We start from the raw sequence: 12,188 nt of genomic DNA, 5'->3' as shown, positions 1-12,188 counted from the left end.
TTCTTGTTAAAGATAATATTATCCCGCTTATTTCAGATAAAACTTTATGGCAAGACTCCTTCATAGTAAAGGGTGCGTACTTCCTATCTCAGCGCATTAGGCGGCACATAATGCCTGGGCTCCCTGATTTTGAGCCCACGACAACAACAGTCCGCCGTGCGTCGTCTTTGGAAAGGACCTTAGGGGGCGAGGCCGATGCGCAGGTGTGGGCGGGCGCGTGCGCAGAGGGTGCACCATCTCGGCTGCCGTAGTTCGTCTTTGCACGTGGGCTCCCGTCGTCATGGCGGCTGTCCGGAAGCCAGTGCTACTCGGGCTTCCAGATGCCGCGGTGCACGGTCGCCCGACTGGGCCCGGCGCCTGGAGTGCCAGCAAGCTGGGCGGCCTTCCGGTGAGATGGGGCGCTGCAGTCGGGTTCGGCGGGTGCTGATAAGGGCTACGGGGTGAGGGAGTGGGCGAGGTACCGGGGCAGAGTCAGAGTTTGAGTGCCTCCTCTATCCTCAGGACGCCCTGCCCGCCGTAGCAGCGCCAAGGCCAGTGTGTGGACGTTGCAGGCAGTTGCTTGCCTTGGTCGTGCAAGTGTACTGCCCGCTGGAAGGTTCCCCGTTTCATCGGCTATTGCACGTGTTCACTTGCCCCCGCCCCAGGTGCGGCAGCTGCGGAGCGCGCAGGTTGGTGAGGAAGCCCCAGAGCTGACCCCGGGATTTTATACGGAGTGGGCGGGAGCGGGAGCCCGCACCCGGCGCGCTGGGATGGGGCTGGCCAGCCGGTTGGCGGTCAAGAGTGGAACCCTGACGGCCGTTTGTCTTTATCCTAAAGCTGGAAGGTGTTCCGCTCCCAGTGCCTGCAGATGCGAGAGAAAGAGGCGCCAGACACTCAGGTAAAGCCGTTGTGACTAACATGATTTGCTGTAAGTTGAGGGTATTTTCTAGATTATCCTTTAAGCTATGTTCTTTCAAGTACGTTGGAATGGTTTTTGCTCTTTTTCTGAATCGTAAAATGTTATTTCCTTAAGATTTTGTAGTTGTTTCTTTTAATACACACTGAAGGTCTTGAGGCACATAACTTACTGATTTTTCTGTTTGGGAAAACATATGGGTGTATACATATACACGGGCGTGTGTAATACATATATGTTTGCAGTAAATATACCTACTGTGATATGTATATAATACATTTAATAAGACGAAATCTGAACTTAATCGAAGTCAGGCAAGTTGGTAGCTGCAGAAGTAAATTCAGCCTCCCTTTGCCTGTAAATATTGCTTTACAAATATGCTGAACTCTTAATATGTGCCAGGCATGGTAATAGCAATACTGGGAAGCAAAACATGATGGTTCTGTCTTTCTGTATTTGCCAGGCTTCAACTTCAGATAATAGAAAAAACACTTTGACTTTTTAAAGGTGAGACACTTAAAATTAGGTTTTACTACCTTATTAGATAGGCTGGAGGAGGCAACTCCAGGAATGACCTCCAGAACCACACCTCAGAACTGGCTTTGGAGGAGCTGCTATGCTTCCTCTGCTACAGTCAGGAAGCTGAGGTGTGTGGTCTGGTGAACTGGAAGCTGCTCTTGTCAGAACTGTTGACTCCAGAGCCTTGCTCTGTCTCCTTCTACAGACTGGCTGCCTTTTGCTTCATGGACTTTCTTTCCACTTCACTCTGTCTCAAGTTTGTTTCTGTCTCTTTGTCTATCTCTCTGTCTTGTCTCTCTTTTTTTTTTCTCTCTCTCTCATCTGATCTGATTACCTGATTAGCAGACCCTTGATCACCTTTGGACCCCTAGATGCTCAGGAGCCTGGGAAATGTAGTTCTTTTTTGCCAGCATAAAGCACAGCTGAAAGAGTTTTAAACAGATAGTTAAGGAAGCCACTGTATTGTATTTGCCACACTGCCCATGAAAAGGAAAGCAACATGCTTTTGTGTAAAGGGGGTCCAGGAAGTGAATCAGAGTATGCTAGAGGGGAAGTGGCTGGTGCAAAGCCTGCCTCAGGAAGGTGAAGAGATGGGAAGGCTAAGGAAATAGATCAGATTACCCAAGTGTGCTTGGACCTCATTCACTGGGTATTCTTCCAGAGACAAGAGAATGGCCTTGCAGCTGAGGATTGGTGTGAAGGTGCAGATGACTGGGGAAGTGACAATGAGGAGATGTCTTCACCACAGCTTACCTTGGATTTTGGAAATGATTCTAACAGTGCCAAAGACTTAGACTGTACTGCCCAGCTCCAAGACCTCTGCCTGCAGGAGGCTGTCCTGGCTGCTGCTCTTACTGTGCCTCCTGGAGAAGAGACGGCCTTGCCTTCTGTAGTGCCACAGTTCCTGCCCTACTACATCTGTGTCGTAGATGAGGACGATTACAGGGATGTGGTCAGTCTAGATCATGCTCATAACCTTCTGAGGGAATATCAACAGAGAGAAGGAATTGATATGGAACAGTTGATTTCCCAAAGGTGAGAACGTGTGCTGCTGTTGTCTAAAGTGACTTGATCAGGAAGCTGCCACAGTAGATACACTTCGATTTTTACCCTGGTCCCTGGGGAAACTCTTTCAGGCAGAACTTGCGTGTATAGGACCTTTCTGCTTCACTCTTCTTGGAGGAGAAAGAAAGACAAACAAGGGGATTTTATCACCCACCCTTGAGTTAGCTTGAATATACTTTGTCCTGTTTATAAGTACCCTCAAGAAAATGAACAAAAAGAAGTTAGGGATGCCAAGTATTTACGGAATAAAATGTCCACTATCTCTTTAATTTGTTTTCTATTTTTAAATTTATAGCTGATACAGATAAGTTAGAAAAATACCATCTGTTTATTAACTCTTGGCTGTGACTCAAGAAATGGCCTAGGACCTCAGAGACCCTTCCAGACGCTCAGTTCTCACTTGTAAAATGGAAGTGATGTTGATATTTGTTGTCTGTCTCATCAGATGGCTTGGGAGTCAAGAGAGAGAATAGGTCTTGAAAGGCTTTATAAGCCAAAACCTTCTAAAGATGTAAGAATGATCATTTTTGCTGTTATAATAGAATTACAATAGTAAATTTGGAGAGATGACCTGGTTCTTTACCAGAGCTGTCTCTTTCATAAGGTTTTTCAGAATATTGGGTTGCATCAAGACGTGTTGGTATTTGAAAATAATCCACAATACAGAAATCAAGAGAGTCAGTGGGCATAATGACTTTTTAAATTGCAAATAGTCTGCAGCCATGCCACCCTGAGTGTGAGATAGATAGATAGATAAGATAGATAGATTGCAGATAATTATCCCAGAGTTGAAAATGGCTAGGGAGCAGAGTTTGGGAGAAAGGTGGACAGGGGATTACTGTTATACTTAATAACATGTTAAATTTATGATATTTAAATTGTGCGCCAGGTCCCGGGTATGCGTGGTAAATTTTTAAAAATTATCTTGTTCTAAATACTGAGAGTCTCAGGATATAGAGACTCAAAAGTATTTTCTGCTTCTCTTTGTAGTCTTCCTGGTGATGGTAATGAAAAATATGAGAAGACCACAATTAAAAGTGGAGATAAGATATTTTACAAATTCAAGAAAAGAATTGCTGCTTGTCAGGAGCAGATTTTGAGGTAAAGGTACATTTTCTTTTATTATTTCTCTTGATTATAAAAGTAATACATGTTAGTTTGGAAAACACAGGAAAGTATAACAAGAAAACCAAAATTGACAATATTCCCCAGACCAAGAAGTTAAGATTTTAGTATATTACATTCACTTATTTTTATGCATTTGGATGCATGCATGTAGATAGGTATTGTGTATTTTTAAAAAACATAATTGAGATTATAGAATATAACTTTTCAATAAACATTTATTGATATTGAATGTTTAATATATTAAAAATTCTTCAAAGTTTTTTCTGCTTTCAAAATAATTTTTTAATTTTTAAATTATAGTTGGCATACAGTATTAATTTCAGGTGTACACATAGCGATTAGACATTCATATAACTTATGAAGTGATCATTTTGATAAATCCAGTACCCATCTGACACCATACAGAGTTATTACAATATTATTGACTGTATTCCTTATGCTATACTATGACTATTTGGTAATTACCAATTTGTACTTCTTATTCTCTTCCCCTTTTTTACCCACCCTCTCAATCCCCTTCCCATTTGGCAGCCATGAAAATGTTCTCTGTATCTATGATTTTGTTTCTGTTTTGTTTGTTTATTTTGTTCTTTAGATTCCTCATGTAAATGAAATCACATGGCATTTGCCTCTCTCTGTCTCACTTACTCCACTCTGCAAAATACCTTCTAGGCCAATCCATGTTGTTACAGATGGCAAGATTTCATTCTTTTTTTATGGTGGAGTAATATTCCTTTATAAATATGCACCACCTCTTTCTTATCCATTTATCTATTGATGGAAACCTAGGTTCTATCCATATCTTGACTATTGTAAATACTACTGCAGTGAACATATGGATGTACATGTCCCTTTGAAGTAGTGTTTTCAGTTTCTTTAGCTTAATACCCAGAAGTGGGATTACTGGGTTCTTCTTTGTCTCCTATTATAGCCTTTATTTTAAAGTTTATTTTGTTCTGTATAAGTGTTGCTACCCCAGCTTTTTTTGTTTGTTTCTATTTTCATGATATACATTTTTCCATCCTTTTACTTTCAGTCTGATTGTATCTTTTGATCTGAAGTGAATCTTGTAGGCAGCATACGTAAGGGTCTTATTTTCTTATGCATTCATCCACCCTGTGTCTTTCAATTGGAGCATTTAGTCCATTTACATTTAAAGTTAATGTAGTTATTGCCATTTTATTCATATTTTTAACCTTTTTTTCTCTTCTCAAAGAAGTCTCTCAAACATCTCCTGTAATACTGACTTGGTGATGATGAACTCCTTTAGCTTTTTCTTGTCTGGGAAGCTCTTTATCTGTCCTTCAATTCTAAATGGCAGCTTTGCTGGGTAGAGTAATTTTGGCTATAGGTCCTGTCTTTTCATCACTTTGAATATTTCATGTCAGTCCCTCTGGCCTGCAAAGTTTTTGTTGAGAAATCAGCTGACAGTCTTATGGGAGCTCTCTTGTAGGTAACTAACTGCTTTTCTCTTGGTGCTCTTAAGATTCTCTCTTTGTCTTTAACTTTTGGCATTTTAGTTATGATGTGTCTCAGTATGGGCCTCTTTGGTTTCATTTTGTTTGGGCCTCTCTGCTTCCTGGGCTTGTATGTCTGTTTCCATATCCAGGTTAGGAAAGTTTTCAGTCATTGTTTCTTCAATTAGGTTTTCAATTCCCTGCTCTCTCTCTTCTCGTCTGATACCCCTATGATGTGAATGTTGGTACACTTGATGTTGTCCCAGAGGCCCGGCCCCTTAAACTATCCTCATTTTTTTGGATTCTTCTTTCCTGTTGCTATTCTGATTGGGTGTTTTCTGCTACCTTAATCGTTGATTAGATCCTCTGCTTCATCTAATCTGTTGATTTCTCCTAAGGTCTTCTTCATTTCAATTATTGTAGTCTTTATTTCTTACCAGTTCTTTTTTATGTTTTCTATCCATTTTAATGTTTTCTATCTCTTTGTTAAAGTTCTAACAGAGTTCATCTACTCTCCCTAAGTTTACTGACCATCCTTATAACAAGTGTTTTGAACTATGCATCTGATAGATTGCTTAGTTTTGTTTAGTTCTTTGTCTGGAGCTTTGTTCTCTTCTCTCATTTCATACACGCTTGTCTCCCCATTTCGGCTGTCTCCCTGTGTTTATTTCTGTGTGTTAGGTAGGGCTGCTATGTCTCCTGGTCTTAGTAGAGTGGCCTTAAGTAGTAGATGTCCTGTGGGGCCCAGTGGTGCAGTATCCCCGGTCACCTGAGCTGGGTGCTCCAGGTGTATGCCTCTTGTATGGGTTGTGTGTGCCCACTTATTATAGTTGAGCTTTGGTTGCAGTTTGCACATCAGCGGGAGGGACTGACCCTCGGACTGACTGGTTGTGAGGACTGGCCGGTGAATATAGTAGAGGAGCTGTTCTGCAGGAACTGATCTTACAACATAGGGTTCACTTTAGCAGGGTTCTGGTGCCTGCCCAGTCTGCCCTCGGGGTGTTGTTTGTGGAGGTGGCTGCTGGTGCTCTTACTGCTCAGAAGCTGGCCACTGGGTGTGCTGGCCCCAAGGCCTCCTGAGGAGCCTGCTACAGGCCAAGTTCAGCCACAGCCTGAGCTCTGCTCAGGGCTACCTGGCATGAGTCACCAAGCAGTCCACAGATGGACACCACCTATGTTGGGCTTGGAGGTGCCTGAAGAGGCCAAGCCGGAACCGAGACCAGTGCTACTAGTGTTGGGCTTAGGGCTGCTCAGCAAGAGGTATGGGACATGCTGAGGCCACTTGCTGCTTGCTTGGAGTTTGTGAACCTTTGAGAGACTTTAAGAAAGTCTGCAGCATGAGCCAAGTCAGGCCATTTGTAGGGAAAATCCACTAGAAGCAACTTGGGTGGGCCCACAAGTTCTGTGGGATGGGGTCTCAGAGAATCACCAGAGCCAGCTGATAAGTGTTAGCTAGGTTGATGGAAACTCATATGTGGCTGCTGCCTGAGTCTGCGTGCTGGGTGTGGGGAGGGCCCAACAAAGGAATAGTCAGTGGCCTCTGCCAGCACTTCTAACTGGGAGAAAGCCTCCCTGAAGCCAGACAATTTTGTTCCTCCTTGTATGTCTCTGGCACCCCAGAGCTGCTGCCCCAGCACTAGAGCTCAGAGCCAGCGATTCTGCCAGTGGGTTAGTTTGTGCTCCAGCCCTCCAAAAGGAATACCTGGGACTCCAGCAGCCTTCTGTCCCACTGATTTTCACATCCAGATTTTGTGAGGACTTGTCTTCCTGGCATTGGAGCTGTGGGTTGGGAAACCTGGTATGGGGCTGGGAACCCTTGCTTCTCTGGGAGGATCTCCGCAGCCGAGACATCCCGATTTTTAACCACCACATGTGGGTATGGGACCAGCCTGTTCTGCATCTCCACCCTTCCTACCAGTCTAAATGTGGTTTATTCTGTATGTTCATAATTGTAGGACTTCTGTTTAGCTAGACTTCAGGAGATTTTCAGTGATGGTTGTTCTGTAGTTTGCTTGTAATTTTGATGTGGTCGTGAGAGGAAGCAAGCACAGTGTTTACCTACTCTGCCATCTTGACCAGAAATCCCTTTCTGCTTTTTTTTTTTAAACTTAAATTTTAAATAGATAATGTATTCCTGACACTCAAAAATATAAAAATAAATACATCTTCATATATGTATAAATACAATGAAATAGTTACATTTCTGCCTTCCCGAATCTACTAGGTTACTACTATTGTTAGTTTCCTATGTGTGCTTACAGTTTCTTTATGCATGTATAAGCAAATATAATTACATATTATTTTTCTTTTTTTCACACAAAAGGAAGCATTCTAGGCACATTTTGTAGCCTGCTTTTTTAACTCTACCCTGTAGGTAGCAGTAATGTGTCGTCTTAGTACATAGAGAACTTTTTTTTAAACCTTTATAGTACTGTAGTCCCTTATCCATTTGCCTTGTCGATATACATTTAATGTTGTTTCCAAACTTTTATTGCAAATTATGCTAATGAACGAACTTACGCCTATGGTATTTTGTATAGGGTACTTTCTCTGAAGTGGTATAATTAAGCAAAAGGTATATGCAATTGTAATTTTGATGATAGCATCAAAGCGACTCCCATAGGACTTTGGCAAGGTATAAGTGCCTGTTTTCTCGTAGCCTTACCAATAGTGTGAGCTTCATGCTTCTGTATTTCTGCCAATTCAAGGTGAAAATGGCATCACAAAGTATAATTTTACTTTGCTTTTTTTCTTATTAGCATCATTCTCTGTGTTGTTGAATAATTTCGATCTATTCATATCCTTCACTCATTTTTTTCATAAGTTCTTAGTCCTTTTGATTTTTTAGGAACTCTTTATATATTAGGGAGATTAGCCCTTTAAGATGAGTAGTTTTCTTGGTTTGTTGTTTAACTTCGTTACGGAAATACTGGGTGTTTAAGTGCTCCCATCCAGTTTGCTTCAGTTTTGCAGTTTTAGAGCCGCGTTACACATCTCCTTCATAAATCGTAGAATTTTTTAATGATTTCCCCATAATCTAGTTCTAGAAGTGAATATCAGGATCAAAGGTTTGGCGTTTAAAGGTTCTTAATATGTATTGTTCGACCATCGTTTTTACTACTTAGTACAAAGTCAAACATTACTCTTGATTTCTGCATCCTAATTTTATTGATGAAAATCCAGTTTATTGTGTTTCTCCTTGTTTTAATTAGGTATGGCAACTAGAGATCTCATAACACAAATCCCTCACGGAAATATGCCCAACTTATGATACCTTCAATAGAATTTTCTGATTAAACAAATATTTTTAAGCATGTGGCACCTCAGTAGTGGCAGTGATTCTCAGCTGGAGACTACCCTGTAGAAGGGACTTCTTCCCCAGTGAGACTCACTGCTTCTGAAGGGGTGAGTTGCTGTGTCCTGGGGTGAGAGGAGAACCAATAACCCTGACCCTGGTGCTGGCCACAAAAATACCTTATCTGGTCAGGGAGACACAACGCTGTATGCTATGACAAGTGCCCAGTAGAGCTATGAATAGGTATGCAGGAAACAGGAGGGATGCGAGAGAGGCCTGTGCCTTGGTGCATCAGGGAAGGCATCATGCAGGAGGGACACACTTGGGCCCTGAGCTCTGCAGAAGAGACTAAAGGGAAAGGAAGCTCCAAGTCACAGGGGAATCACTGATTAAAGAAAAAGGTACCCAAGTGCATAGTGGTGTGTTGGAGGCAAGTCATTGAGCTGGACGTCATGGTGTCTGAAGTGAGAGCAGTTTGACTGAACAACTGCCCATTCCCTTCTGCTCCTACAGCTCCATACCTTGGCCTCCTTTAGGACACATACCCCTGTTGTCTTTCTTCCTTGCCAGACTAGGTGCTCCTGATACCTGGTACCTAGTACTGGCATGGATTGGGTCCTCAACTGTTATGTTTTCAGCACATTTTTACTAAAGAATTTATACTTTATTCCATGGCCAGTGGATACCAGGGATATGTTTTGATCACTCAGAGAAAAGGAATCCAGGTGAGAGGTAGTGAAAGGCTTTGGATCAAGGTAGAGGATATGGGAAGGAGGGGATAAATTTGGGAGATACTCGTATAATTAAATGACAAGTCTTGGTGACCATTTGATGTGAGCGTAAAATATTGTAAGACAACAAAAATGGTTTTGAGGCACTGGCTGGTAAAGTTGGACGAGTATTGATGCTATTCTGGAAATGGAGGTTTAGAAGGCTATTATCTGGAGTACAGGAGTCTTGATTTTTCTTGGACTACAGAATATGTCCTTGTCAGTTTGATTTACATCCTTATAATTAAATCTTTGTTACTTAAATAATTTTGATTTATTTCCTTTGTGCAGTCTATAAGTTTCCTGTATAAAGACATATTGCTTTTGTAGTAATAAGTGCTCATAGAATATTGAATCCGAGGCCTTGGAAGTTCAAAGCCTATGTCTTCCATTTCTAATTGTGGATCCTTTGGCAAGTCACTTAACCTTCTTATCCTCAGTGCCTCATCTCTAAAATAAGGATGATGATACAACTACGTATTTCATAGGATTTCTATGAGAAATGAGGTGGTGAGTGAAAATACTTTGTAAAACACATATAAATACTAACTTTTGTTTGAAATCGGTTCCCCGTTTTGGGGGAGCAGAGTTCTGTTAACATCTCTTACTAGTATTGGAATATCGATGGATTCTTCATGATCTTAGGATAACAGTCTACTGAAATACCTGATTTCTATAAATTCTTTGGCAGTAAGAACAGTATATAATTTAAGTGCAAAGCACCGTGCCCATATATGGTAGGTACTTCACTAAGTCTTGTTGGAGCCAACAACTTTTCAAACAAGGTGAGGATGAGAAGAGCCTTGGTTTTGGCATCAAAAGACTTGGCCTTGGGCACATGACTTTATCTTCGTTTTCACTTCTGTAAAATGAACCTAATACCTACTTTACAGGGAGGATTCAAATGATGTGTAAAGCATGTTTATTCACCCAACAAATATTTATTGAATCTGTTCTAGATGCAAGGCACTGTTATAGGTGCTACAAAAAATCACAAAGATAAAGTTCATGTTTTATAGATTTTACATTCTAGTGAGATTAAAAATAGATGTATGATTTCTGGAAGTGATAAATGAGGAAAATAAAACAGCTGTTTTAAATAGGATATCAGGGAGGTCTCAGAGGAAATAACATACCCAGCAGGTGTCGTATATAAAAATAGTGACATAGTGAAAACTTGTAAAAATTGGTATGGATAAAGTGAGCAGAGTGAAATCAAATGGTCTTCATTCCCTAATACCTGACACAATGAAGACAAAAGGTAAAAGTCAGCCAAAAATAAAATAGAAAAAACAAATGTAGTTGACCCTTGCCCCTTGCACAACATGAATTTGAACTGCATGAGTCCACTTACACTGGGATTTTTTTTTTTTCCTTTTTTGAAAAATATTCAATTGGCCATCAGATCTGTGGATTTCACATCCTCCGATTCAACCAACCACAGATCAAAGGACAGTATTTTTCATCTGAGATGGGGAAACTGCGGCTACAGAGGGCCAACTATATGTATTGTTCATGTCATTTCATATAAGGAACTTGAGCATTTCTGGATTTTGGTATCCGAGGAAGTCCTAGAACCATATAATTTCTGACTCCCCAAACATTTAGTCATCCCATGTATGCCAAGAGATGACTAAATGGGGAGTCAGAAATTATATGCAGATTTTTGACTGTGCACGGAAGTGGAGGAGGTGGCGTCCCTAAACCCTGCTGTTCAAGGCTCATCTGTAAATATTAAGAAAATTCCTTCCATTAGCACTGAAATTAGAAGAGAAACTTAATACCATAAAACTCGAAGTGGCAGCCTAGGCATAATATCACTAAATGTGTAACACAGTTCGAGTGCCTCACCCGTATTTGTATATGTAATTAATTTACTCCTCACAGAGAAAGGTACAGAAATTTCTGGTATGGTTTAGTACAAGTTCTAACCATGCAACCCTCTCTCTCACCTCTGTAAAATATACCAATTAATTCACAAAATCATGAGAATCGTAAGTAATCATCTTGAATCTGGAAAGAAACAGGAGGGGAGAATCTGTTATCTTCTGATGTGGGGGATAGTGGAACTGGTCGTTGGACAAAGAACTGGGTGCAGTGGGGCGGAATTAGGGGTTACCTCCCAGAAATAAAAGTTGCTGGGTTCCATGATGAGTTAGAGTAATGATAAGAAAGTCAAGATCAGTTTGTCCCTCATTTGAATGGGCTCTGTCCCAATATATAAGACATTTCACTCTATCTCAGAAGTAAAAACAAAGCCCAGCTGTTCTCGTAAAGATTGTATCCAGTCTTAGCAGATCTATCTTGCTACCCTAATTCCCTGTCTTTTACCACCTACTTTTCTAAGTAGAGGAAATGAAAACTACCCTTGGAGAAGGGGAAAAGAACAAACTGCAGATAGGAGATTGACAGGAAATCAGGAAGAAACCAGGAGTAAATAGATGGTCTAAACAGAGTTACCCCCTGTAGGCATGAGCTAGATGAAAAGTGACATACCACCCACATAATCATACTGTGGGCAATAAAATTAAAGAAATGAATAGTGCATACAAAAATGAGCCGAGAACCAAGTCTGGAAGAACACATAATCTAAGGAACACCTAACTCCCAGCAGATTTTTCAAAATACAGAAGAATCAAGAGCTCAAAGGTAAGAAAATAAAGTATGAGATGCCAAAGGAAATTGAAATGTTAAGCCACACAATATGATGTATCTAATAAACCTAGAACATGTAAGAAACTTAGTAGACTTGACTAAAAAATCAAAGTACTGATGTAGAGAAAGACTTGAAATAATCTAGTCAGTGCAGAAAAAGAAGACAAGCAACCAGAAAATGATATCTATGGAGGACTGATAAAAATAATTACAGTGAGGATAATTGATGTCCAAAATAGAGAACCCAACAAGTGGATCAAAAATAATATGCAAACATGAAATAGGAAATTTACCCCAAATAAGAACTAAATCTACAAATATTAAAGTTCATTGAGTAGAGAGCGATTGACAATGAGAGACTTATCCTGGTGGTGGTTTTAAAAATATTGTCAATCTTTTTAATT

General features: G+C 40.8%; 1 protein-coding gene across 5 annotated transcripts in view; it reads left to right on the top strand.

The window, feature by feature from the left end:
• The first annotated feature begins 227 nt into the window (after positions 1–227).
• The window catches only part of PDCD2L (programmed cell death 2 like), a 29,166-nt gene continuing 17,205 nt past the window's right edge, over positions 228–12,188 (top strand). For all 5 annotated transcript variants that reach the window (XR_005658572.1, XM_039888570.1, XM_039888569.1 and 2 more), the window contains exons 1-5: positions 228–388; positions 502–668; positions 817–877; positions 2,076–2,449; positions 3,470–3,580. Coding sequence is in view for 4 of the 5 variants with exons in the window: in XM_039888570.1 (XP_039744504.1) it covers positions 281–388; positions 502–668; positions 817–877; positions 2,076–2,449; positions 3,470–3,580 (821 nt within the window). In the remaining variant the exon portion in view is untranslated. The remainder of the gene's footprint in view (positions 389–501; positions 669–816; positions 878–2,075; positions 2,450–3,469; positions 3,581–12,188) is intronic.

The sequence above is a fragment of the Pteropus medius genome, unplaced genomic scaffold (assembly GCF_902729225.1).
Source record: "Pteropus medius unplaced genomic scaffold, Ma_sr-lr_union100, whole genome shotgun sequence".
Taxonomy (NCBI): Eukaryota; Metazoa; Chordata; class Mammalia; order Chiroptera; family Pteropodidae; genus Pteropus; species Pteropus medius.
The sequence above is the reverse complement of the archived record's forward strand: the minus strand, read 5'-3'. Positions and strand labels throughout refer to the sequence as shown.